This window comes from Apostichopus japonicus, chromosome 14, assembly GCF_037975245.1.
Source record: "Apostichopus japonicus isolate 1M-3 chromosome 14, ASM3797524v1, whole genome shotgun sequence".
Classification (NCBI taxonomy): Eukaryota; Metazoa; Echinodermata; class Holothuroidea; order Aspidochirotida; family Stichopodidae; genus Apostichopus; species Apostichopus japonicus.
Window position 1 is genome coordinate 20211053 of NC_092574.1, and position 27609 is coordinate 20238661.

A 27609-nucleotide genomic window follows, 5' to 3' on the forward strand; every position below is an offset into this window, starting at 1 on the left:
TTCAAACCCAGTGTGAGAGGTAACATGTATTATTGGTGGCAGCAAAAGACTTTCACCATGAGTGGCCAATGCTTGACTGTCTAGATTATTTGGAACTATGTTATCAATTTTGACTTATAAGGTTGATGTTTAATTCAAATTATACCTTTGATACCATGAAAACAAATGATACCACGTATCACAGAATCTTATCCGGTATGCTTAAAGAATAATAAGACTGTTAATAAAAAAGCTTACTAAGCAACAAACTTTATGTGATTTGCCATTATTTGGTGCCTTTTCTGAAATATGAAACTTTGTTTAAAGTACTTGCATACACTGCCATGTACCTCACGGTCAGTATGTGGGTTCTTGAAGTGGTGGCAGCACACTAGAATCTAATTTCTTCCCTAATTTTGCGATATTAGCCTATACATCTGGATAAACAAATTTGTAACAACCATGTTTACTTGTAGGTGTATATATGTCTATGAGCCTAGAAAATACAGTGTATAAGTGGAAAACAAGTTTATTTGGTCTTTTATTTTATTGGCTTCTTTGATAAAGCACTTCTCCATTCATCAAGTACCATACATAACTGGTCTTGCTATCCCATTCTGTATTGTTAGTTGTTAGATTTATTCCCCCATAACCCCATCTTACAACATAAACACCAGTGGTGTCTGGTGCAAAGGTAGGGTGGGGGGGGGGGAGGATGACCTCACCACCAACTAGCATCAACTCGGGCTAAAGTTGTCATATGTAGTTTGTTGCCAAGATTTGACAACAAGGTTCTGTCAGAAAAGATTGTAACTTTGAATGGTTTATTGTATAGTTTGTGTGCCGACTTCGGCTTCACATTTGTTGACATGTGGTCATCTTTCCAGGGTAGAAGGGATTTGTTCGCCAGGGATGGTTTGCACTTAGCTAATACTGGGGCCTCGTTGTTTGGTAGGATGGTGAATTACTCTGTTGAACAGCTATGTTTAAACTAAATTGGGGGACGATGAAGTCAGGAATTAGTTTGGATAAGGATTATGTTCCTAGTGGAGGCGATTATAGGCGTTTTGAGAGCAAAATAAGTGATAGTCATAGTTCTAACTTTAGGAGGCATGCTAAGGTACATAGTTTCAGGGATAGGCTGAAGATTGTCTTTACCAATGCTAGAAGTATTCGTAAAAATTTTGCTGAATTTACTGTGCTTCTCGAGGATCTGAAACCGGATGTGTTTGGTATCACCGAGTCTTGGTTAAGGGAGGACATTGATAGTGCTGAGGTTTCTCACCCGGGGTATGTTGTGTATCGTCAGGACAGAAGGGATACTCATAATGGGGTTGGTGGGGGAGTTTTACTGTATGTTAGGGATGACATTGTAAGTGTTGAGAAATCTCAGTTGCAAGGGTCTTTTGTTAATTCTGTCTGGTGCGAGTTGTCCACAAACAACTCCAAGAGGTCCAGGGACGTTATCACTGTGGGTGTTGTTTACCGCTCTCCTAACAGCAGCGATGATAATGATGTCGTGCTGTTTGATTCAATTAGAAAGGCTGCTAAAGGTGATATTGTTATAATGGGCGACTTTAATTTTCCTGACATTAATTGGATAGATGGTTCTAGTAGTAGGAAAGGTAGTAATTTTCTAGATGTTGTGCAAGATTGCTTTTTACATCAACATGTTACTTTCCCTACTAGGGGGGATAACATCCTGGATCTTGTTTTGAGTTCTAATCCAAGCAATGTTGTTGATTTGACCGGTCTAGGAAAACTAGGAACTAGTGATCATGATATACTAGCTTTTGATGTTGTTTGTAAGGTCGTAAGTTCTATTAGCAAGGAAAAAGTCCCTGATTTTTCGAGATCAGATACAGAGGCAATTGAAACTTTACTAAAGGGTACAGATTGGATTAATTTGTTTAGGGATATGAGTGCTTCTCAGTCTTGGATTTGTTTTGCTGATAAATTAAAGGTCATTATGGAAAATCATGTTCCGTGGAAGAATCGTCGTCGTAAAAGCAGTATGCCTCACTGGATGAATAAGAAAGTTAGATGTGCAATTAGGCAAAAACGTAGAATGTGGAAGTTGTTTAGGAGGACTAAATCTGAATCTCTTTTGGCCAAGTTTAAAATTCATCAGCTGAAAGTAGAATGCTTAGTCGCTGATGCAAAATTGAATTTCGAAAAAAGCATCGCCCTAAAAATTAAGGATAACCCAAAGGCCTTCTTTTCTTATGTCAGGTCTAAGCAGAAAGTTAAAGATGCAATTGTTTCCCTTAGGGCACCACAGGCTGATAAGATAGTTACTGATAGTCAGGATCTTGCAGATCTTTTGAACGACTATTTTGTGTCGGTTTTCACAAGGGAGGATACGAGTAGTATTCCAGATTTTCAGGGGGGCAGTGATAGGCCTAAACTGGATACGGTCTTATTTTCGGATGACGTTGTCTTAAAGGAGCTGCTTCGTCTAAATGTTTCTAAAGCTTCTGGACCGGATGCAATCCATCCGTATTTGTTGAAGACTTTTGCACACTATTTCTGCGTTCCACTCTCGTTGATTTTTAGTAAATTTATGGATGAAGGTTATGTTCCTAGGGACTGGAGATGTGCTAATATTACCCCAATTTTCAAGAAGGGTGATAAGACTAAGCCCTGTAATTATAGGCCCGTTAGTCTCACTAGTGTAGTTTGTAAGGTCATGGAGTCTATTGTTAAAAAGTCTTTGGTCTGTCACTTCAGCAGTCAGTCTTTGATCAGAGAGTCTCAGCATGGCTTTTGTCAAAAAAGGTCTTGTCTCACTAATATCCTTGAGTTTATGGAAGATGTAACAAGCTCACTAAATAGGCAGAGGTCTGTAGATGTTGTGTTCCTGGATTTCCAGAAGGCCTTTGATAAAGTTCCCCACCAGCGTCTTTTACTTAGGCTGAAGAGCATGGGTGTCATAGGGAATTTACTGTCTTGGATCGGGAATTGGCTTGGTAATAGGGAACAGAGGGTGGTAATTAATGGCTGTGCTTCTTCTTGGCAGAACGTTACTAGTGGGGTTCCACAAGGGTCTGTATTAGGTCCCCTGTTGTTTGTTGCCTATATAAATGACATCGACGGAGATATTTTGTGTACAGCTAAGAAGTTTGCTGATGACACCAAATTGTATTCTGAGGTCTCTTCCAAAAGCGATTCTGAGAAATTTCAAGCGGATTTAGATAAGATTTTTTCCTGGTCTCAGGGGTGGCAAATGCTTTTTAATATTGATAAATGTAAGGTAATGCACATTGGTAGTAGTAACCAAAAGTTTGCATACAATCTAAATGGTGTGGAGTTACAGGAGGTCTCTGTTGAAAGAGACCTAGGTATCTACATTGACTCGTCTCTGCAACCTTCCAAACATTGTCTTGAAGCTGCTAAAAGAGGTAATAGGGTTTTAGGTATGATCAAGAGGAACTTCAGTTTTCTGAAAGAGGACATCGTAGTTAGGCTTTATAAGCAGTTGGTTAGGCCTCATCTGGAGTATGCTGTGCAGGCTTGGAACCCTTATTTTGCTAAGGATAAGGAAGTACTTGAAAAGGTCCAGAGGAGGGCTACTAGGATGATTAGTTCCTTAAAGAGGGTTCCTTATTATAGGCGGTTACAACTGTTGAATCTCACTACACTGGAGCTTAGGAGGTTACGTGGGGACTTGATCCAGGTTTTCAAGATTGTGTATGGTTTCGACAATTTATCCTTTACCGACTTTTTCATGTTTGCAAACAGTAGTTGTACTAGAGGTCATTGTCTTAAACTTCAAAAGTCGCATAGTAGGATTAATATTCGGCATAACTTTTTTTCTAATAGGGTTGTGAATGAGTGGAATAGTTTGCCTGAGAAAGTTGTACTTGCAAGTAGTGTCAATGGGTTTAAGAATGCTTTGGACAAGCACTTTAAGCATTGTAATCGGGTCTGAGTGTTTGTGTCTTCAGTTTTTTTCCCTCTCTTTATAGGGTCCTTGATGGGGACTTAAGTGTCCCTCCTGATCCTTTTTTCTACTAAACTAAAACTAAACCTACCATTGTCTTTCGGGGAATAATGATTCGGCCATTGCTACGGGCGTATACACACTACTATGCAACCTCACACAAAACAAATCATGTGTAATTACTAGCAAAAGCTTGCTTTCTAGCAAGTTATAGACCTAAGTTATAGTCTAAAATATACCACAGAACGCACCATTTGATGTCTCTTTTTTCTAGGAGGACCCTAGATCCCTCTTATGACCCCAAGAACACACCAGTCCTTTACAAAATCTTGATTTGCCTATTTCATATATGACGTGATATTTCAATGGTCAGGGGATCCCAGACACCGTGTAGGAGTCATCGTATCGTTTTCACGACAATGATTTTCACGCGACGTTTCCAACTCTACTGAATTCTCCAGTCTTCTTGAAAATGACTACATACCGTAATGACCTCAAAGTTACCTAAACAAGCACAATGTTGTTCATATTCACCTTTCAGTGAATCGTCGTCTCTTAATAATATAATTATATATATTAATTTTTCAATATAGAACTGTTAGTTGTAATAATTTTCTGTTCCATGCACTTGAGTTTTTAGATAAAACGCATTGAAACGGAGGCAGGGTATAGTGTCGTTAGTAGAGGGATTCGGTACGGTGATCACCTATCAGCCCTGGCGAGAAATTTCGTTTGTCAGGTGCGAACGGATTGTGTTTGTAGCAAAAACAATTGCACAAACCTAATTATTTTTTTATGTTATAAATAGAGATTATACGTAATTATGAAGTGTGGAAACTTTGCAAGAACAAAGAAATAAACCAAAACCGATCCCTACAGAAATTATTATTTTATTAAGTATCAGTATTATCTTGCTTTAGAGGGCCTCGGAGATATTAGCACTTTGCTAGCCGAGTATTTTAACCCTCTTAAACGTGTGTAATAATAATAAAATTTAAAACCCCTCAACGGTCAAGAGAGGAAATGTGCACAGTGTTGTTTTGTACATAAGGTATAAGTCCCTCTCAACCGTGACTAGTACAGAGACGGCTTGATATTAGCCGAATTTCATGCTTGACCATCACGTGGATAACGTTTGAAATGCACCCATTCCTTACACTCGAGTTCACCAGGCGCGTCACCACCGTTCGTACTGGTGGGGGGGGGGGGATAAGATGTTAATTCGTAAGGGGGAGGAGTCTATAAGTGGAGGGGAAAGCCTTCCCCATTGAGAAATTTTGATAAAATGGAGGGTGCTTAGATGAATAAATGGTGCTAGTGCTACTTTTGAAACGATGTTAAATTTTCGACTGTTCAAGTTGTACTACACATAGGCCACATCATCTATTTATGTACTGTACGTAACTAGGTATTCTGTATTTTTTGTATATTTTTCCCGGGGAGGTTGATAAAGCCCTCCCCCTTCAGAATTAGACGTCATTCCTGCCATGGAGTTCACTTAACTAAACTATTGATGCGATTTTGCGAGTTCAACTATATATCTCTCGTTCTAAAATAAACTAGCTTCAAGATTTGTGAAATTTGAGAGAGAGTTTCGTTTTATACCAGTGTGCCCTCCAACACTGTTTGACTTACTTTAAATCGTTTTATTGTATCTTACAGATTTTCCTAGCTGTAGTTGAACATTTTTGACAAGGACAGCGGCATCCCTTTTATTAGCAAATCACGGAACCAAAAGAAAGTGGCACGATGGCGAATGAACCTGGACCAAGTGTATGCCTTTTACATTTTTTTTCCGTCTAGAACATCAAGTTAACACACGTAATTCGTGTTGCTTCACAGTCACAGTTCTACCAGGGCCTAACGTTTAACATTAGGCTACGACCTAATCATATTACTACTACTACTACTACTTGTACTAGGCCTACTGACCGTACTGTAGCGTATTCTATACTGTTGTAGTGTAGCCTATGTAAAGCTGGGCTTAAGCCGTAGTCTGCCGGTAGTAACATCGTGAAATTTATACAAGTGAAGGAATCAATGTTAAACTTAGGAATATGATTCCACAAGTAAATTAGTAACCATTTTGCTATGTGACCGATACCGGATAAATTATTGCCTGATTTTCCCTCTCCCGGAAACAGTGAGGGACTGATACAGATAGTTTCCACAATAGTGTTAGTTGCATCACATATTTAGCAGAAGGCCGTGGCTATTCTTACGAAGAGTCGTAACAATTATTTATAAACTATTCTTACGACAAAGGCAAATTCAAGAGCAGTAAAGTAAATAAAGCAACTGCGCATGTAGTAGGGGTAACCCTAACCCTAAACATAACCCTAAACCTCGATCCTAACCCTAACCCTAACCGGAAATTATTGTTACTCCTCGTCGTAAAAATAGTACTCCTGGTCATGAAAATAGCAACTGCGCATGCGTAGTCGGAAATTATTCTTACGACTAGTCATAAGAATAGCCACTTTGTTAGCAGAAACATCTACATCATTTTAAGTTTCATAAAGTCAATTGTAGTCAGGAAGCCTTTGCACCGGTGAATAGGTCAGTGGACAGGTTCGTAACATAGGATTTATATCAGAATAGTATGCCAAATGATGTGATATCATATGCATTCATTTCATGGAATTCAACATTGATCAGTTAAGCTGTGTATACTGATTGTAATGCTTTGGGTAGGAACTTCTATACCAGTAAGCTTAAACAGCAGATTCTATGTGGTGTCTGCTCCACAAACTGAATGTAATAAGGTTCAGAACATCGATAATGTATTGAATTTTCTTCATCATATTTTTAGAAGCCAGATGATCATCGACGGAAGTGGGATCGAGATGAATATGAGAAGATTGCAAGAGAGAGGATTGACAAGGAGCTTGAGGAGTTGGAGGAGAAAGGTACTGAACAGTCCTATCTTAGACTATATCATGAATGACATTCCAACTTAATAAATCCATGCATTATTCCAACATTCAGAACCTGTAACTTTACACTGCTGTTATATGTTTGCACTTTTCTTGGGTTCTTTATAGTGTTGCTGCTTGTACCACTGTCCAGGTATGTAATGTAATAAAAGGCTACCAATTGTCACCCATTAGCCTATGTGCAAGTTCTATTTAATCAAGAGTTCTTCCATGTAAATGCAGAAAATTTAATAGTAAATTATGCTGTAATTATTTGAATAACCGAGAGTAAATCCTGCAGAGGTGAGATGTCCAATGAAACCAGTTGGTGATTAGTTATGAAGGTATTGTGTGAAAGTGCTGCTCTTCATTACCAGAATATTCTTAGAAGGTAAACTTGCACAAGTACTCTTCAGTTATATAGCTAATAGGGTTTATGCTCAGACCCAAACCAAAGTTCGATGATTGTCATTCCCTCATTTGACACAGTACAGTAGTTGTGTTAAATATTAATGGCCACTAACCTGTTAGAAGCAATGTTGAGTCTGAGCTCCTTGAAACTATTTCAAATTGGATGTGGTTGGAAGCCTTCGATTCCTCTCAATAAATTTTCAGTCAGACATTGTTGATATATGTTTTAGTTATCTCGTTTTAAATTAATACTTTTTCCCCAGCATTCTGTTATCCCATTATTTTATTTTATAACTTATTATTTTAATTTCTCTATTATTTTGCTCCTTTCCACAGAAAGTAAAAAGAAAGAACCTCCTGTCAAGAGAGAGCTGCTGAAGAGAAGAGAATATAAAGTGGATCTCGAGTCCCATCTCGGAAAGAGCACTGTCATCACCAAGACGACCCCTGCCTCTCAAATGGGCGGATATTATTGCAATGTCTGTGACTGTGTCGTGAAAGATTCCATTAACTTTTTAGATCACATCAACGGCAAGAAACGTAAGTAGATATGTCGGCTCGTTACACAGAAACTTGGTAGTGTTGAAGTGTTTATCTTGAAATGGTATGAATTGTATCTTTAAAGGTACATCACCTGCTGTTGTACTTCCTGTTTCAGTGAGAATTGGGGAGAGACATCTAAGACATTGAGTGTCTATGAGAGTATCCTGTATGAGTACTAGATATATTTGGTTTGCTGAATCACAAGGGTCTACTTCATGAGACATGTGGTGAAGTTGGGCTCGGAACAGGGAGCTAAGGTGTTGTAAACTTGAGATCACCTTAATAATGTTATATACCAGTGGTCCTCAATACTTTGTGTTAAGGGAAAATTGCCCCCCACACAATTTCAGTCCGATCCTCCAAAAGAAAAATTGTTCCACAATCATTGCACTAATTGGGTTTGCAGGCTGTGAGAACCTTAGACTTGAGGTCCCTACTCACCTGCCCAAATACATGGCTCAATCTATGTAGAGTGAGTCTTAGATCCTGTCTGGCTCTTTGATCTGACTAGTGGTTTACCCCGGCTTTCATAGAACATTTGTTTTACAGAATCACTGATCATTTCTCTCTATTGGCATTATAGCATTGCCACTTGCATCTAAGCGTTGCAAATGTGACTTAAGATCTAATGATATTATGTATAGAATCAATTACTACTACTGTAGTAAGCCGACATGATGTTCACATAATGTACAAATGTATTTATAGGGGAGTCCTATTAACCCGCTTTTTATTTACTTTGTACCTGCCTAGACCAAAGGAACTTGGGTATGTCCATGAAGGTCGAGAGGTCCTCTTTAGACCAAGTTAAAAAACGGTTTGAATCAAACAAGAGAAAACTAGACGAAAAGAAAAAGGAGTATGATTTTGAGGCCAGAATGGATGAGTTAAGAGAAGAGGTAAGTAGTGTTGGACTATTCATACTATTCAGAGGGGTGTGGGTGTGGGGGGGAAGGTCTTTTCTCTCTTATCTGCTTGCTTGTACATGTCAGTATTGCTTATTGCAGTGGATGAGTTAAGAAATAAGGTAAGCTGTGTCAGACTATTCTACTATTCAGGGGGGGGAGGGGTGGGAGATCTTTTCTCTCTTATCTGCTTGCTTGTACTTGTCAGTATTACTTATTGCAGTGGATGAGTTAAGAAATAAGGTAAGCTGTGTCAGACTACTCTTCTATTCAGAGGGGGAGGGGGGGTGAGTATTTCTTATTGCAGTGGATGAGTTAAGAGAAGAGGTAAGCATTTTCAGACTATTCCTAATATTCAGAGGGGTGTGGGTAAGCAGTGTCGGACTTATTCACTTAATATTCTTTGTAAGGCAGAAGGGGGGGGGGGGGGAGGTCTTTTCTGTCTTATCTGCTTGTCGGTACATGTCAGTATTGCTTATTGCAGTGGAAATAAGCAAATGGGTGAAAATGCAAATCATTTTCATTTTGTTTAACAAACATTTAAGTAACAGTTGACATGTTTGACATACCACAAACAAAGTAAGGCAGAGTTAACATTCTGCATTGTATTTTGGATGTAAAGATGGTATGAACATTAATCTTTTATGTATAAACACTCCTTAAAAGAGAAAATGGGTTTCCACAATAGCCAGGTTGCTGCATAACCTTCCAAAGTGTGTCTAGCAATTTGTGTCTAGCAATTTGGCCAGTTTAGAAAGCATTTTGGTTTTGAAACCAGACAAGGTATTTCCCTTCATGAAGTTCATATAGACAAAACCTGTCATTAATAGGTTCAAATGTATTATAAATAAAGAGATTGCAAACAAAAGCTTTATCCAGACAAGATTTGAAGACAATCAAAACCATTTCTTGTACTGACCTCCAACTGATTAGGGGTCATGACGTCTTGTGTCAATTGCTCAGTTTCTTTAATGTTCTAAAATCTTGAGTAAGAACTGTTGTATCATTTCGGTTCATCTCAGGAAGAAAAACAGAAAGCTTACCGACGAGAGAAGAGGAAAGAGAGGAAGAGGCGGGCAGATGATGACATCGATGGAGATCCAGAGATGGCAGCCATGATGGGATTCTCTGGTTTTGGATCCAGTAAAAAGTAAGCTTGGATGAGATGGACATTGCAAGCAAAAGTAATAATAATAATTATGAAAGGGAAATCTGAGCTCCTTCCAGTTATCTTTTGCTTGCATATGTATATGTCAAAATTTTCATTTTTTTTGTTTTTTTGACTACCCCTTCCCTGTTGAATTCCTGATTCTGTGAATGAAAAAGGCAGGTGTGATACTGTGCACATGGAATGCAAGGTCCAGTGGCGTTTGATCGTCAGTAGCAGAGCAAGGGTTCAATGGATAACTCAGCTTGTGCAATTTACAACACAGAATTAGTATTCCTTAAGTCACATGTTTAAGTGAAATTTTAGCCAAAAGTGTCCTTCAAGGTATTGGTAGTAGTATTGGTATTAGAAGTGAATTGGTAGGGTGGGGGGAGGTTGGGAATGGGATGGGATTTAAGGGATGGTTGTGGCATTTTATTTGGGATATATAGTTCAATAGCAATATGAAAACACATGACCCTCATCTTGTGTAAACTACTCAATATAGTTCTTTTGCTTTTCCAAGAGAGTTCCTTTGCTATACTAAAATTATAAAACTGGCACACAATGCTAAAAAGATTTCTAAGTCTGTGACACAATTTCCTTTTTCATGAACAGGAAATGAAGACTGTTTGTAACTTCAGATGTGGCAAGAGAAGAAGCTACACTGGCAAACTTCAGATATCATCAATTGCTGTGTACAGTTCTGAAGATTATCTAGAATTTAATTATATTTGGATTTTGGACGATATTTCATGGCAAGACTCGAAATTGATGATTTCGGAAGGACTCAAAGATATTGATGTGATCCAGTGCTGTTCACATAGGTCTGTCAATTTATAAGAGGAAGAGGGACATCCTACACGGAGGATGCCGGGAAGTGGATAAGAGGATGCTACTACCGTCTCCTCATTGTCAGTCCTTCTTCATCTTTTGAGATGTAGTCGTGGAGCTGTGGCCCTGTTTTTCGTTTTAATGAATTTACCTCTTCTATTTTAATTTTATGTTTTTACACATTAAGGTCAAAAAGGATATTTCTATGGCAAATTTCCTTATCTGTAGAAAAAAAAGAGGGTAAAAACAAGCAATACTTTGATTTTGCCTATCAAAATAATTCTTATAAACTTCTTATGTCAAATAAATTGTGGTCAGCTTGTGTAGGATATTTCCAAATTTAACTCAGATGCTACACTTCACTAGATCTACCTCAAACTACATAATCTCCCGAAACCTTTGACAAAACTCACAACATAAATCCAGAATACTATGACAGGGTTACCAACTGAAGTAAGTAGAGAAAGGCTCAGGTTGGGGTATTGGATAAGAATGTGGGATCCAAATTTAACTCAGATGCTACACTTCACTAGATCTACCTCAAACTACATAAACTCCCGAAACCTTTGACAAAACTCACAACATAAATCCAGAATACTATGACAAGGTTACCAACTGAAGTAAGTAGAGAAAGGCTCAGGTTGGGGTATTGGATAAGAATGTGGGATCTGTAAAAATTTTATTGTGGTTTTGGAGGGAGGTGAAGGAAAATGTTGAGGTTGTAATGGTTTGCAAATGAAAGGCATGATAACCTCTAGATTTATTTGTAATATGAAAACAAGTTTGAGTGTCGGTAAATATTGAGTCAACTCCAGTTCAGAAGTTGACGATACTGTTTCTGAAATTGGAGGCTGTTTATGTTGAACCTGGTGACAAAACCTCATTGATTTGGTAACTATTCTGTTTTCATTTATTTACAATAGTTATTCTGGTATATTTGGTTATGCATTTGTCTGTAACTCTAAACCTTATTTGTTAATGTGATGCATTCCCATTTACCAAACTATTCCGCCCATCATAGTTAACGAGTGTGCATTAAATGGGGTGAGAAGGCATGAAGGGGGAGTATGGAGGGGGTGACCAAGAGAAGGCAGTGAATGGGGAGGAAGGAGGGGGTGACCAAGAGAAGGCAGATTTGGGGAAGGAAGGAGGCGGTGGTAATGTTTAACATTGCTTGTAGGTTGAGTATATCTTGTATATGTTAAGTTATGAATTTGACAAAAACACTGGCAAGGTATTAGAGTAACAGAAGTGATCTGGCAGTGTCCGTATCACCACTTTTTCTGCCAAGTTTAGGTAGCTCCTGAATGTTGCTGTACTTCTTTAAGTTCTCTCTCTGTTTAGGAGCAAAAGTAACACATTTTTTATGCCGTTTTACGCAAAAACGTTACTTGAGAGCTGATACTCAGGTTTGTGTTTCTTGTAATATCCTTTTTTCACATTGGTGTAACTATTAAAGAGGGGGTGAGGGAAGGAGTGATTTGATAGTTGGGGCAGGGGGAGGGTGCAAGGGGATGTTCCCATCTTCCCATGCAGATCACTTTTGCCTATAAGCCTGCACTTACTTGTAAAAATATTTTGTTCATTTCTGTTATTCTTACTGATGAAATGCATTCCATAGATATTGAATGAATAATAATATATGAGTGTTTGCAGAGGGGTAAATTTCATCTCTGAGTAGGTGTTTTAAATATCTTCACATCTTATTCTCCAAGTGTCCAATTTTAGAAATAATAGATATGAATACTTAAAAATAAGATAGATATGTTTATCATTGTTTCAGTTTTTGGAAAGTTTCCTGTTTGCATTTGTGTGAAGCAGAGGTATGGCAGAGGCCCTTTAAATAATTTTGTCTACCCCATCCCCTCCCTCTCTGAAGTGACAATTTAGAAAGAATTCAGAAGACTTGCAAAATAGTAAAGCCTCATAGTTTGTGCTTAGTATTTAAGCATTGATTATGTTATGTGTACTATAGCTGTTGTAAGGAACCAGTTTTCATTGTTGAAATTTGAGTGCACAAAGATTTTCACCTTTATCTCATTTGCTTCGTGTGCACACACTTACGTTACCCCATGGTATCCTTGGCTTTGATTTAAGATAGTCAAGTGTGGCAGATGTGGGGGGGGGGGAGGGGGAGGGGTGACTGCATGAAAATGGGGTTGATTTGTATATGAATTCTATAAATGTTAGGCTATCAATATCTTGGCAGGTGTGGCATAGGTTTGGTGACCCTCTTTCCAGGGCAGGATCCAGGATATTATAAAAGAAGGTGTGGGTTCATTCAAACCATCTCACATGTAGGGACGACACCTGCGAACCTACCCCAGCAGCAATATTGAAAGTTTTAATTAGGTCTATAATTAAACCTAAACAGTGGCAAGGTTGTGGTCATAACTACTTTTGGATTCTTGTGGAAGGTTGAAAGTAGAGGGGAGCATAACACATCCCCCTCCCCACCGACCCCCCCCCCCCGAACTCACCACCTGGTATCTGCGGCTGCCAAAAGCAGCCAAACAGGAGACATCTAAATTCAAAAGACTCGTTACTTGAAGGAGCAAAAAGTAAACGATACAATTAACCCATTTTAATTAGCTTTGACTATCAAAATGACCATAATGCCAAAATGTCATTTCAAATTCTTAGCACTTGTAATTTATCTTTCCAATAATGCAATATCCACCACTGCAACCATCTACATGTAGCAAGATAAAATCGTCCGATGAAAAGAAACATATACCAAATTTGCCGTACCGTGTAGATTAATTTGGGTGATAACCAGATATACGACATATTTGCCTACGAATAGTATGTTTTAATTCCACATGAATATCTTACAATGCAAACCTTTTTAATTTGAAGTAGTTTTGTAGTTGTATCAAACAAGTAAAGCAAAAATAGTAGTGAAATGTACTCTATCAATATATGAACTATTAAATTACAGTAGTATTAATTATTTAGATGAAATTGATACGACTTGCTTTTACATACAACACCCAATACTAAATTCAAGCTAGCAAAATTTAATTGCATATATAAACGATTTAATCCTCCTTGTACAACTGAGTTATGATCCAGCGAAAGATGTGGGTAGGGGGAGTGGGGATGGGATGTCCAAGCTAAGATCACAGGACTAGGCAAGTTTCTCGTGACTAAAATATAAAGTACATCTGATTATGGGTTAGCTTACTGTCAGGAGTATATGATAACTGACAAAATCAGTTTTACCCTCCCCCCTCCCACTGATCAAGCCTAATTATTGTACAATGTTTGACTTAATTAATTACGGACGTCAAATATCAGTATACAATTGCTGTTTCTTCTCGATAATGTAATAAATCGCCACTCTTGCGTTATTCAGCTTCGTATAGGTTACACATGATGCAATAATCCCTCACTCTTACGCTAAACATATAAACTGTGACGGGTATATAGGCGTAATATCAAATAGAAGTCTAGTATGGATGATAATGCAATTAAGGTTTAAAAAAAATCCGCTCAGTTATGTTTTCTAGGTTACATATGCCATATACATTCACCCCGATTAGTTGATACCTAAAATTGGCTTACTTAAAAAATACTTATCATAAATGAAGTTAAACAATACACAATATGAAGTATTATTAATGACATGTATGTACGTTAATTTGAGCGCAAGTGCTCAACCAATTTGAAACCGCTGTTCCGACGTTTCTGGGCTGTAAGTTCTCAATCCTTATTCTCGACATTCGTGTGATCCCCCTGAGCTGTAGACTCGCCTTTGACCTTCGGATCGACCTTTTCCGTAAATTGATCATTTCCGCTAGAAGGCGCATCACTTGCAGCTGTCTTAGGTTCGTCTTTCACAATCCGCGGTTCCTGTTGAATAGGAATATGTCGCTCATTTTGGACCTCAGCTTGTTGCAATCTTGGTGCCTCGATGTTCAGAATACCTTCGGCGGTGAGAGTCGAGACAAAGTTAGTGTCATCTACATCCATGGGCAGGTTGTAAGAATGTGCAAATTGACGATTTACGTAATGGCTATTGTCTCCGCGTTCTTCATGTTTACCTTCAATTTGCAGACATCTCCCAATAATCTTCACTTTGATTTCCTCTGGTTTAAATACCTCACCAACTTTGAGAGAAACTTTGAATATTTCGTTTCCCTTGCCATCCTCAGGAGAAATCTCTTGTCCAAATCCAGGAGACTCTGTACAATTTTTCGCTTGTTTCTCACCATGATTTGTCGTGGCATCGGACTTTGCGGGGCTCGGTTCATCCTCGCACCAAAACGATTCTGCAGACAGATCAGCGATGCGGTTAAGATTCTCAAACATTTGGGAGTGTTTTTCCAAGATTCGACTTAAATTGTGAGGTCCAAAGGAAGGCAACATCGCAGGATGTCCCCATCCACTGTGCATCCACGGTCTCATGCCCCAATGATCATAACATACGCGCGGAGAAACTTCCTTAGCCAGTCGACGGGCCAGGCGGAAGGTAGGTATCAGTCGAAATGAAGACATTATTCTTGTCAAGTTGTCAACCCCTTGGAATCGAAGCAAGAATATTAAAAGTACACACTTTCCAATGGATCGAGTGAGTGTTAAAATGTAGTGCGACAAGATGGTGCTCTAAACGAATGTTATCCGCAAATTACAGGCACTGCAATTTATATACTAGAGAATTTTCTGGTTCATTCGGTCGTGTGTGACGTAATACAAAGCAGTTATTGCGAGAAACTTCTACTGAGCTGCTAAACGAAACTTCTAATAATTTTAAATAAAATATATTATCATATTACATTAATAAAACCACAATTATTAATATAAAAATATTTATTTACTATTTTAATGTATCAAAAGTTATTCATTTGCATCTGTGTCATAAAACAGCATATTTTTGTAGACCTTTAATTTTGTTATTTGTTTCTATATGGCAACGTAAAGTTGCGACATTGCACGGTTTGTGTTGTGAATTTTCTTGCATGGTAAGGCATATTGGTATTGCACTACTACTAGTACACAGTGGTTTGCATATCACATGCGAGTCCATCAGGGCTTTTCACACCATGACAACATATCATGACGAAGTGGAAATTGAAGATTTCGAATACGATGAAGAAGCAGAGACTTACTACTACCCTTGTCCATGTGGAGACCGATTTGAAATAACGAAGGTTCATAAAATGTCTTGATCTTTCAGTAATTAATCACTTACGTAAGCATTGTAATTTGTATCTACGCCTAACCCTACTTTGGCCATATTAGGGAACCTGTTCCACGAAATAATTTCGGCCTACAGACATCAACTTTGCACAGATTATCTTTGAACACATCATCTTTGCATACATTTACTGACATGCCTTTTAGTTATTAATACAAGTATTGAATATTAAGTTAGAGTTATGGTTAGGGAGAAAGAGGTTCAGTGCAGAGGTTACCATTAAGGTCTTATATGAGTTTTAATTATCAAAGAGAAAAGGCTAAATTCTGTGTAGCCCCAACTATAGCCAGGAAATCCCAAGTGACTGCAACTGATGGGCTAGACCAGCCACTGGCCATACATACTAGAAATACCATCTGGCTGAGTTGCACATCATGAATTTTAAAAGGTAATTTGAAAAGTTCACACAGAAAGTGTGAATGCTACTTTAAGAAGTTACCATAAATTTATACATTATCACATGTGTGCATTCCACCACTTTGCACGTAGGGGTCTCAAAATTCCACTTTTATTCGATAGTCGAGGAGACGCCCCTCCAATTATGTCCCTTCCCAATTTTGTGGTTCACATTTATAGTAACCAACATTGTATCAGGAAAAGTTGGGAGCTATGTAGACTGATCATGCTGATGTTTTGATAGCCTAACTTGTGTATGCATTGAGTTAAAGGAGCTTAAACCATTTGTTTGGTTATCACTTGGTCAGTATAATTCCTCCTAATGAAAAATAATGATTTGTATAATATCGGATGTAGATGGTGTTTGCTTTTAAGTCTTTGGCCTTAAATTTTTTGGAAGGCCTTATGTAGGCTAATTACATATTCAAATTGACAAATTCATATTGCAAAAAGTTACCAAAATGTATGTTTTAATGAAGTTTAAAAGAAAGAAAAGAAACTATACAGGTTAAAATCATAATGTGATTATTTTATTTATATCACAGGATGACTTGGCTAATGGTGAAGATGAGGCTACATGTCCCAGCTGCTCCTTAGTTGTTAAAGTCATCTATGACATCGTAAGTAAAGATCTTCAAAACCTTACTTTCTTTTTATTATCTACTTGTTGATTTATGTTTCCTTTAAATATGATATATTTGGAATTTTTCTTTGTTGCCATTCTGCTGTGCATTTAGAATTTCATCAAAAGGTTTAGGGGCCTTTTCCAAACTCGCCGTTGCGGTATGCCGCGGAAGAGCACAGCTCGTGTGCACTCAGGTGTGTCTCATTATTGCAGCAAGCTCAAGTGATCACTCCCGAGCCTTTCCGAAATATTCCACCACAGAGCTAGCATGCACTTAATCCGATTAGAGTTACAAAGAAAGCACTGCTGCTAGGAGCAGAAACGATCGATACTCTCAGTCCAGGAAGTTATTATACTGTAGTGATTTACTGAATTTGACCTACTGTTTCGTCAAGAAAGTGTTTCCCCACCTATTGTTGTTTACAACATCGTAACTACAACTATCGTAATACAAGCACCATCAGTATGCACCTTGTCAAATTCGTAGGCATGCATGAGCCTATCCTAGGCCTACATTGCACAACAACGGCCCACAATAAACTTTCAAGAAAGGAAAACTTTGACTTTCTGTTGAAGTTGTCACTTCCTAACAAAAATCGATGTTAATTATTTTTTTAAGTTTATGGCATATATAAAAAGGTCTTAAATGCAACCTCTTGGTAAAAATTGTTCCGTTTGTACATTTATTGCCCTTATCGAGCACTGAGTTATGGCCAAGTCACGCAGTTCATTGAAAAGCATCTAGCCTAGCATGTGTGAAATAGCGTTATGTGCTGCGCGTTTGAATATGGAAGTGTTTCCAGCATATCTCTCGCCGCCTAGCGCTAGTTTCCGTCAAGAAAGGAGTCCGTGGCTTCGGCCTTAATTATATTTAGACGCTCAATATGTACTGCGCTTGCTGCTTAGTATATGTGCAATGAACGTAATTTTATCAGAGGGCAAACAGATCGAACCTATTATACTGTACGCGTGCTTCCCATCGTCGGCATAAATTTTGTCTGGGTGTTTTAACTCCTTTATTCCCAATTGTGATCATATAATTGTTCCCCTGGGGGAAAAATATTAACACATTGTAATTACTTAAAATCTGTTCATTTTGTCAATAGGGACCCAAGTATTGACAAATAGGTATTGAAATGAGGTTTTAATTTTTATAATTTTTAAAAGTGTTGTTTATTGATGCAGCCTGCAGTCTGTCTTATGTGCAAAATAAAGCTATGGCAAGCTCTCTAGTGTATTCCTATCTCGAGTAATGACTTTCTAAAAACAATGGTCCACATTTGGACCATCTGAAGGGAGGGAGTTAATACCGATAACTTTAAGAAAGCCATTTATAGCGTCCGAATTGACTAGCACATAAAACTTTTGGCTAGATAATTTTTTATGTATCTTTTAAAACAACATTCTGTTACGTTTTCATACCATCATAAATCCAACACAACTTTATTATTTTTCACCTTTATCGACCAGACTATAAGGACTTCGCAAAAAACAGACCAACTGACACCCATCGTTAATATATTGAACACAATCTTTATTACAAAACATTTCTTAAGACAAAACAGCAAGAAAATATAAAGAAATTACAAAAGAGCTAGTCTTCGTCCTTCTGACCTACATCTGTCGTTTATTGCTACACGGAGTTTACCGAAAGCTTCGGTTGTTTGTGTGCAACCCTGGAACTCCAGCTCTGCCTGCCTTAGAATGGCTTTGACCTTTGAACGGTCCAACTGGAGTTTGGTTACTTTTCCCACACCCGTTACAACTAATCCCCCGTCATAATTACTCTGCAACATCTCATCCGAGCTAAAGAAATGAGGCATCAGCCTGCGAACAAAAGACGTTGCAGTGGATGATCCCAAAAAGTATTGTTCGTACTTGTCCTTGTCTACAAATATAGCGTTCTGGCTATCCACCGGTATTTTCACCAGATTGCCAAGGAGGGTTCCGTAAAAAGGAGAAATCCTCCTAGACGATCTTCCAGTTGGCGTCTCAGGGGAGTTGCAATCTCCGCGGTTAGGTCTGCGAGGTGTACCGTTCTCCGATCCATTCTTGCGGTTCACTCTTTGAGTTATCAAATTTTGAAGAGAATCTCCCTGGTGCTTGACCTCAGCAATTGCTTCAAGCATCGCATTAAGTTTTTCCTGAAATGTTTCAGTTATGCTACTTTGAAAAAGTTTGAAGTCCGATTTCAGCTCCTGTACGTCTTTCCTTACACTTTGAAGTTCGCTTCTAAGTTCATTGAACTTTTTCGCAGTCTCAAACTGAACTGCTGGATTGACGTCGTCAAGGCGTTTATCTGCAATGTCCGTTTCCTCAAGGCGAAGACAAGGTGGCTGGGTGTCTGCCGTCGGTGAAACGGAGCTTCTAACTTCCGACTCTTGTACGTGAGGTGGATGGTTTACCTCTTCGCCACCACGAGAATTTAACAATGTCGATATCGGGGCATCGTCCTCAGCATCCAACATCGGTTCTTGTTGAACCTCGTGCTCACCTTTAAATGAAAAGGATTGGGAGGGTCAGGAAAAACATATATGTTCCTTGATAAATGGTCTATCTTACGAACACTGCATAAAACTAAACATTTATTGACTTGGTGTACATTTGACTTGAGGAGGGGCTAACAAGATATGTTACCTTTTTCATTCATTTTTTTTTATATTTCGGTGACAATCGTATTATTAATATGCAAAGCGATGTTTATTTTGGAAGTTACTATATAGTTGTGTGTACACGGAAGTGATCCACGACAGAGGACTATACATAAATCTATATGACTAATACGTCATCAGATAAAAATAACGAATGGCTTGGGAATATGAAGAAATGAATGAAGCTATCACATATTAAAGTTTGGTATAGTAAATCAGGGTAAAAAAAAACAGGGTAGTTGGGGTAAAAAAAAGCCACCCCCACTACAAGTCGTGAGAAATTGAAACACATTTTTGTATGGTGTATGTGAAAACCATGGTGCCCAAGTCAATTCTGACATACTTTATATATTGTTACTATTCTTTTCCATCAGCGTACCGATACTTTTAGCGCCGATTTTTCCCATACTCTAAAAATAGCAAATATTTAGGTTCTGAACACTGTCCTTTAACTAATTTATCCCGCCAAAAAATATTAGAACTGATATAGAGGATTTTGTTTCTTGGTTATGATAACAAGAGGTGTACCTACATGAATCAGTAATGTAATTACCCGCACGATCTGCCAGTTTTCTCGAATGACGTGGATTTTTTTTTACCCCAGGGTTTTGTGTCCGTTTGGGGTAAAAAAAGACCAATCCTATTTTCCTCCCAAAATGGTTTTTATTTATCACAGAATGTTAGAACTGCTATATGATTGACACAGGGAGTACATCTATGCTCCTCTAATTTCTACCAATATAATAATTTACATTTTTATAACTAACTGTTGCCTGTTCTTAACCCAAGTTATTGCTATGTTAGCCTAGTGTTATAGCCTAACACAATATATGTCTGTTGCATACGGTTATCTTGTTATATTTAGAGTCCTAAATTATTCTCTACCCTAAGTCCCAACCCCACAGCTGGATGTGATACTAATATATAGGTTAAACTTTAAGGAAACGGGTTTTTTTTTACCCCGTCTTACTATATATATTATTTCGAGGATCAGCTGTTCTGAAAAGGATATTCTAAGAGTATCTGCTCAATGCTAAAGCCAATGTCATTAAACAATTTAAACATTATGAGAATGATGAAAAGTATGAACCTACCATCTATGGCTTTGATCACTGCCTTATAAACTCGTCCTGATGATCGCCACCTCACCAGGGCTGTCACACCGATACTTAGCTTACTTCGGTGGGGTTTTAGCACACATTTTGCCCGGACAGTGGATTCTCGCCCACGATCCCTTGCGGGTTCCATCCAGCAAACTACAACGGAAGTGTTGGCTGTGATTTTGGGAGCCATAATGTCACAGTAGCAATATGGAATAGAGTAGATCCAAATGAAAAAGGCAACGAGTCGTTTTCGCCGAGTGGTAGGTGCAATATAGGGACACTATCGTCGCGAATACTTTTTTAAACCAATTTTAAACCGCATCAAAGCGCAAACATGGGCCAATAGCTGCACTGCTCTAGTTCAACGCACAATTGCGCGCGGGGGATCAAACAGCAAATACAATAGGGCCGTTTAGGGTGTAATAAATTTGTTTTGTCTGGGGATTATCGGCAGGGTGAATGAAGTTAATAGGGAATAAATTGTGCAGAAAGCTATTATACCGTTCAATCTCGGAGAGTCACTATATCAATACATCAGTTTCAGTCAAGACCAAACTTTTCCGATATCAATTTAATGAAAGTTCAGCGTTATATGCAGCTACCAAACTTCTGAATATTTCCTAATCAAAATGGACGCAGAAAGTGATTGTTCACTTGATTCGTGGCTCGATGCTCGATTTGATTACGAAGACAAGGAAAACTGTCCAGAAGAATTTCCGACGTTGACCTCGATATGGACACAAGAGAGCAGAATAAGTGTAAGTTCATAATCCATTTTGATTCCGACCAAGCATTGAAGAAGCCCCTCCCCAGTTTTTTTTTTCAGCACGCCCTGTATAAATACTGTATAACACATTAAGTTTCTTATTTCAGAAATATAAATACTGAGGGAAAATTATACTTAAAAGAATCTAAACTAAGAAGAACAACATATGCAAAGTCCGCCGAAATACCGTTTTTTTTTCTAAGTTAATATACATTAAAGTGTGTGGCGGAAGGAAAAAATCGCAGAAGTAGTACACATACTGCATAGTGTTTCTTAACATAGAAAGCCTATATTTATAGTATAGGCCCTATCCAAAAATCATTTTGATAGACCGAACGCCGTTTAGTATTATCTGCTGCCCATTAGTTTTTTAATAAATTACGTCCTATATGAGTGAAAAATTTAAGTGTTTCATGGTTGTAAATGAATTATTACTAGCAATGCTTTGGAATAATGTAAGTTTCAGTATAAACTAAATAACGTACTAACGTTGATCAAGGTGGTAGTTAAAGGCTATACACTGTAAGCTACTGTATGTAACGCCACGTCGCATTACACTAACTTTTGGTTATAAAGAGCTCGCACTCGTATCTCTAAGTGACGAAAAATGTAAACGCTCTTATTATTTTTTTTTATATCTTTTTTCTTCTGGTTGTACCGTACGGCAACCTGTGTAAAACTGAAAGTAGTTCGGCGCATTTTTTTGTAGATTTGGAAAAATATGTTTGTAAGCGTATTAAAAAATATTGATTCACGGTGAAAATGCTAAATGAAGATGGCTAATTTTTTTTTCGTTTTCCGTCTTCAGATACCTCTGCCTGAGGTGAAAACACCACCAAAGGTAAAATTACAACACCGACAGGACCCTAGGCATAACAGCGGGAGGAAACCGTTCAGGCTTACGTTTCCCCACCTCGTTCCTACCGTGAATGAATTTATCGGAGACAACGGATTTACAGCACACGAAAGACGACGATCAACGACTGGCAGAAGTTGCGGAACGTCCCTCGAACAACTTCGACAACACGTTGTGTGTACTTCAAAGTGCCCTAACGAAGTAAGTGGAGTTACTCTCCGACGATTAATGGAGCCACCCTCGAAACTCAGGAACTCTCGCAAGCGGTACAAAGGGCTGGTGAAGGCAAAAGTTGCGGCGAAGAGGAACGATGTTCGGAAAACTAATGCAGACGGGCACTACTATGCTGCTAGGATCCGCTACCGATTGGAGTTTGGAAGGGAATTCGAGGAAAACACCGTTGTTATGTCTGCCGATTGCATGAACAAGGTTCACATTGGTGGGTTAGCAGTCAGCAGATACCATCAGATTCGACGGATTTTCCCTAACGATGACCGACCAAACGTGCCTGACCATGATTTCCCGATCAGCAAAGGCTACAAAATTACGCCATCTGGTTACATGGTCCTGAAAAGCAAGCCGGGTTTCAAGAAGACCACACAAGACAAACTGGGCCGTGAGGTTTATCAGTTTCCCAGGACTGGACCTGCTTTTGTTTTCAACCGTGTCACCAACTTCCGTAAAGTAAACATTCAAAGTCACGTGAATGACATGGACAACATTTTGAGTAGAGAAGGTGAAGGGAAGACAATGGTGATCTTGTCGGTAGATGGAGGGCCAGACTGGAACCCAAAGTCGTGGACCGTCCAGCTGTATTTGCAGAGACTTTTTAAGCGAAGGGACCTGGATTTGCTTTGTGTGTCGACGTACGGCCCTGGACTTTCTGCTCTTAACATGATAGAGCATCTATGGTCCCCATTGTCGGACAAACTCTCGGCAGTATGTCTTCCAGCTGTCTTGCAGGGAGAAGAAGTCCCGCCCGCTCTTCAAACAGGACAGACCGAAAAGCAGAAGGAGGAAAAAGAGGTCATCGTCTTTGATACGGCAATGGATCGATGCGGAGAGTACTGGAAAGGCACGACATATGACGGGTACGAAATTGACGTCATACCGGAGTATTGTAATGGTCAGGATTTTCCTTGGGCGGATTACGACACAGTACATGCTGCACTTCAGAACCCAACTAGGAAAAGTATGAGGAACCACCCTGACATCCTAAGTGAACTTAAATTCATTGCAGCCCATTGTGATCGTCGGTTGGGTGAATTTACGCTAATTAAATGCATGGAAAGGTCATGTACTCACTGCAGCCAGCATCCTGTAAGAAACGCACATGCGATGGAGAAGATCTTGGGACAGGGAATGCCTACACCAACCATGGACGAATCCCTTCAAACACCATCCCCACATTTTTTTACTTATATGGAGGCGCTGCAAAGACCATGGCAGACAGCAGATGAGGAGATGCAACTCTACAAGTCTCTCAAACTGGGCCGATGTTCTGAATGTAGATACGTATTTACTTCGAAGAAGGATAGGAATCAGCATGTCTCCATTCTCCACAGCTGAATGTTTGTGATGTAGATAATATATCCTCAATTTATATCATACCATATATTATAATTTTTCACCCCCACCCCGTCTGATAGGCTATGACTGTTCATATTTAATACCGTAATTAATTATTATTGTGGAAGCATAAATTAATAAATGTCGATGATTTTAACAATAACCTTTTTCCTTATGTGTTTACAAGTGAAGTGATAAACCAAATAAACGAAACGAAACAATCAAAGAATTCGTGTTCGACCTAATATATCATCTGTCAAGTTTGTCATAGTCTGTGTTGCAATCCTCTTCAGTAAACTGACAAGTGATATTTAATTGAAACATAACACGCTGCATCAGTTAGTTGGTAGCTTAGAATGTATAGTTTTTAAAGCCTAAAGGTATGCTGTATTATATATTATTGCTGTATTATATATATGCCAGAAATTCAAATATGGTCACCTTTGGTCAAATTCTTTAACTGTTTTTATTATCACCTCGGAGGAAATTTACCTCACTGGAACATTCAGTCATCTTGTGTGTTCATTTATAATGTCTGAGAACAATTTGGAGAGTAAAGACATTGAGGTAAATATCTTTTAAAACTTCTAGCAATTCAAGCACGCTATAATTTGGGGCCTATATACAGGATATTGAATTGAGGGGCCCCCGAGTTGAAAGAGTTTACTGTGAAGAAAATGAGTGCGCGGTATCGTAGACATTTATTTTGCATATAGGTTTCAATAATAAACGATTCACGTGTCATGATATCGCTACTAAGAAACAAGTATAGTAGAGCAGTCAAAGCTAACACCGCAGTTTGCCAAATTTCCTTTAGTCTTAAACACCGTTTCCACTATTATTCACGTGTAACGGGCCACATGTACTTAGGTCTCCTGCTAAATATGATTAAGTATTCATTGATTATAACACAAAGTAGTTACAGTTCGAAATTCGAAGTTTCGTCGAACACCACACACGCGCGGCACGAGTGTTAACAGTACATATGGGTGTATGTACTGTAGGCAACGTTGTCGAACTCCTTCAGCTACTGTACTCTGTTCACTGGCGAATCGATTAAAGCGTTTAATCAGGGAGTTGTTATGGAACAACTACCCGCAAAACAACTCCCTGATTTAATAAAGATTTCGGTTTGTTTTTCAGGGTATTAAATATCAAATGGCATGTGAAATAACATAAAAAAGAAGCAAGCAAAAAAACAAGTAAGCCAGGTTGTGTTTATTTCTCTCTCCGAACAAAATAAACTTGCATTGCAGGACCGGGTTTCACTCTGCTGAACACAATAGGCATAGGCTAGGCCTACTCATTCAATCCACGATAAGCCGTTCTATTCAGTGCAGGCTGTCCATTGTGCCAGCAGACAATGCTCTGTCCGCTGACTACCTAATTAATCTTCGGGACTTATCGGTCAAAGCCTAGTGATGTCATTCAGAATATTCATAGCCTCCGCGGAAATTCGGCTCTCCGCGGCATACCGCAACGGCGAGTTTGGAAAAGGCCCCTTATGTAGAATGGTGTTTTCTGTGACCAAAGCGTGTTAAACAAAAGCATTTTCAGTTGAATTGGCACGATGACATCATCCACCCAGCTGTTGCCAGATGCCTGCACAAAATGCCACCAAATTTGAAAAATCCATATCTTTGCCATCAAACATGCTATCAGGATGTGATTTTGACCGACAGATACAAAAAATCTGTAGTATTTATATTAAGCAATCAACTTCAGCCTCTGGAATATCCCTTTGAGTTACCCAGTGACATTGAAAAAGTCCATTTTCAAATGCTAAGGAAATGTTCATGCTAACATTGCAACTTTACTATATCTCATCTATTTCTCCAATTAGGATGATTTCATGGAGGGGGAGACAGTGCCAGCTGTCGGACAGAGAGATGTAGAGGTTGCCACGTGACAAGATCTACACAGAATGATCACTGCTAGCTTCTAATGAATGAAGATGAAGAAATATCTCTCAGGGTCATGCCTTGGTTTAAATCTTGATGAAGTGTTCAGGAAACTCGGTGCAGACACTGCTACATTGCAAGTTACTGTACCTGTGTGAATATTCATATCCATATGCAGTCTCATGCAAAGTTTGAATTTGGATTTTGTAATATTGCCTTTACTGTACAACATCTTTGAACATATATTCTTTGAAGTGCTATGCTGTAATGTATAGTATGTTGATGCCAGGGATAAGAGAAACACAAACTTATATTTATTCATAGTTTTGATATATTTTAACAAACTTTTAATTAGAATAGCCATTGTTGCAGGTAGTTATGTACATTATAGTGGAGAGGCAGGCAGCTGAACACATGGAGGAACCTTTCTAAAGGAAAGTGTATGTACTGTATGACTTTACTGTAAGGAATGAGGTACATGAAACCCGTACAAGTTAATGGAGTCAATGGACAGAACTTACATGACTACAAATACCTTACTGTACATAATAAACATATATGAACAGCAAGTTCATTTTAAGATTTGTGTGTTAACAAAGTCTATGTAATGTGTTATTTAATATTGAAAGTCTTTAAAGGGAAATCAATAGATGGTTTGAAGAGTTTTAAAGTAATCTCAATTGTTTTATCTATAAGCTTTTATCCTTCATAGCTTATTCTATTGCTTACATTTAAAAGGTTTCAGTTTATATGGTGAAGGATGATTTGACATCAAAATTTTCTTGAGTATTTACGGGACCCTGTAGTGAAGAAGTACTCAAGCTATACACAATGTCAATAGCTGGTTCCGCTAGCTGGGACAATTTCACAGTACTATTGGTACTCTATACTGTCCTCCCATTCCGTGCTTCACAGCACTCATACTAACAGTATGAACAGTTTCTAACCTTTTATGTGATAGAAACATGATATTCATATGGCTCATACTGACAGTACAATTGCTTTGAAGTGGGACATGAAAGTACAGTGTTGAAAACATTTTCCCAACTAAGTGGCTGGTTCCATGAATAAGTGCTGTGTGTGAGGGTTCTGTGAGGCATGTGCTTGCTATTGTAGAATTGTTAGTCAGTTAGAGGAGAGTGTTTTAGTGTGCATCAGTTCTTAGCCCCTTGAAGCTCCAAGAGTAAGTGCATTGCAAAATATGTGGCTGATTTTCAAATCACATATTATTATTAAATATATTTGTACAAGTAGCATACAGGTATGGATATTATTTAGCATTAAAATCAAGCTGAAAACATAACTTGCTCAACATAAAGTAATTAGTTTGACGTCAATTGCGATAAATTTCATGACTTACTGTATTTTAACATTCCTGCCGAACTCATAAGCACATTTACAGATAGCCAAATAACGTAGTATATACTCATTATTGTTAAAATGTTATCTGTGTCACTATACATACACATATAAACAGGGAGAGTTTCTCCTACATCTTTTTTGATATCCACTCGCCCTCCCCACACTCTCTATGAAATCCAGCAAAAACTGCTTGTTTGAATTAGAAAATTTCATGGTGATTTAGGAATAGGCCTTTACTTCTCAATTAGGGTAGTTTTATATAAATCATGTAATATCTGTGATACTACTGTAGTTTCAATGATGCATGGAGTGCAATATGTATTATGCATGATAACTGGGTGGAATAAAAGTTAAAGACAATTGTTATTTTGTACGCTATAGTGTTTTTATTTCTGTCGCCCTGGGGTACCCTTATGCTTCCTGTACTGTAAAGTGACTTAAACCATTGTCATCTCCTTTTAAACAAGATTTAAGTAAATTTTTTTAAGGAAATTGATTCGTCA

At 38.4% G+C, this 27609-nt stretch overlaps 4 protein-coding genes across 5 annotated transcripts; 2 read left to right on the plus strand and 2 right to left on the minus strand.

Annotated features, from left to right (window-relative positions):
* Positions 1-5537: 5537 nt before the first annotated feature.
* On the plus strand, positions 5538-12438 carry LOC139979843 (zinc finger matrin-type protein 2-like). 2 transcript variants are annotated; one of them, XR_011797354.1, is made up of 7 exons: positions 5538-5695; positions 6735-6831; positions 7585-7788; positions 8545-8690; positions 9719-9846; positions 10462-11767; positions 11807-12438. XR_011797354.1 is itself a non-coding variant. In XM_071990996.1 (6 exons), the coding sequence occupies exons 1-6, from the start codon at positions 5672-5674 to the stop codon at positions 10466-10468; spliced, it is 606 nt and encodes a 201-aa protein (XP_071847097.1). In that variant the 5' UTR covers positions 5538-5671; the 3' UTR covers positions 10469-12438. The 2 variants fall into 2 exon arrangements, 1 of the variants encoding a protein (XP_071847097.1); XM_071990996.1 differs by having other exon boundaries at positions 10462-12438.
* An 810-nt stretch (positions 12439-13248) lies between these two features.
* LOC139979925 (uncharacterized) lies at positions 13249-15294 on the minus strand. Its single transcript, XM_071991167.1, has one exon. The coding sequence runs from the start codon at positions 15175-15177 to the stop codon at positions 14383-14385; it is 795 nt and encodes a 264-aa protein (XP_071847268.1). The 5' UTR covers positions 15178-15294; the 3' UTR covers positions 13249-14382.
* A 360-nt stretch (positions 15295-15654) lies between these two features.
* Positions 15655-27463, plus strand: LOC139979412 (diphthamide biosynthesis protein 3-like). Its single transcript, XM_071990181.1, has 3 exons — positions 15655-15830; positions 16819-16893; positions 25687-27463. Exons 1-3 carry the CDS (start codon positions 15723-15725, stop codon positions 25750-25752), a joined length of 249 nt encoding a protein of 82 aa, XP_071846282.1. The 5' UTR covers positions 15655-15722; the 3' UTR covers positions 25753-27463.
* LOC139979411 (uncharacterized) lies at positions 18416-20842 on the minus strand. The gene is made up of 2 exons (XM_071990180.1): positions 20644-20842; positions 18416-19392 (listed from the first exon to the last, which is right to left on the minus strand). The coding sequence occupies exons 1-2, from the start codon at positions 20840-20842 to the stop codon at positions 18482-18484; spliced, it is 1110 nt and encodes a 369-aa protein (XP_071846281.1). The 3' UTR covers positions 18416-18481.
* Positions 27464-27609: the final 146 nt, after the last annotated feature.

Coding starts and splice junctions, on each gene's coding strand:
- LOC139979843 (XM_071990996.1), top strand. CDS start 5,672: ATGGCGAATGAACCTGGACCAAGT. Junction 6,832..7,584: donor TGAGGAGTTGGAGGAGAAAG/GTACTGAACAGT, acceptor TCCTTTCCACAG/AAAGTAAAAAGAAAGAACCT. Junction 7,789..8,544: donor TCACATCAACGGCAAGAAAC/GTAAGTAGATAT, acceptor GTACCTGCCTAG/ACCAAAGGAACTTGGGTATG.
- LOC139979925 (XM_071991167.1), bottom strand. CDS start 15,177: ATGTCTTCATTTCGACTGATACCTACCTTCCGCCTGGCCCGTCGACTG.
- LOC139979412 (XM_071990181.1), top strand. CDS start 15,723: ATGACAACATATCATGACGAAGTGGAAATTGAAGATTTCGAATACGAT. Junction 15,831..16,818: donor ACCGATTTGAAATAACGAAG/GTTCATAAAATG, acceptor TTTATATCACAG/GATGACTTGGCTAATGGTGA. Junction 16,894..25,686: donor TTAAAGTCATCTATGACATC/GTAAGTAAAGAT, acceptor TTCTCCAATTAG/GATGATTTCATGGAGGGGGA.
- LOC139979411 (XM_071990180.1), bottom strand. CDS start 20,842: ATGGCTCCCAAAATCACAGCCAACACTTCCGTTGTAGTTTGCTGGATG. Junction 19,393..20,643: donor AGTGATCAAAGCCATAGATG/GTAGGTTCATAC, acceptor TTTCATTTAAAG/GTGAGCACGAGGTTCAACAA.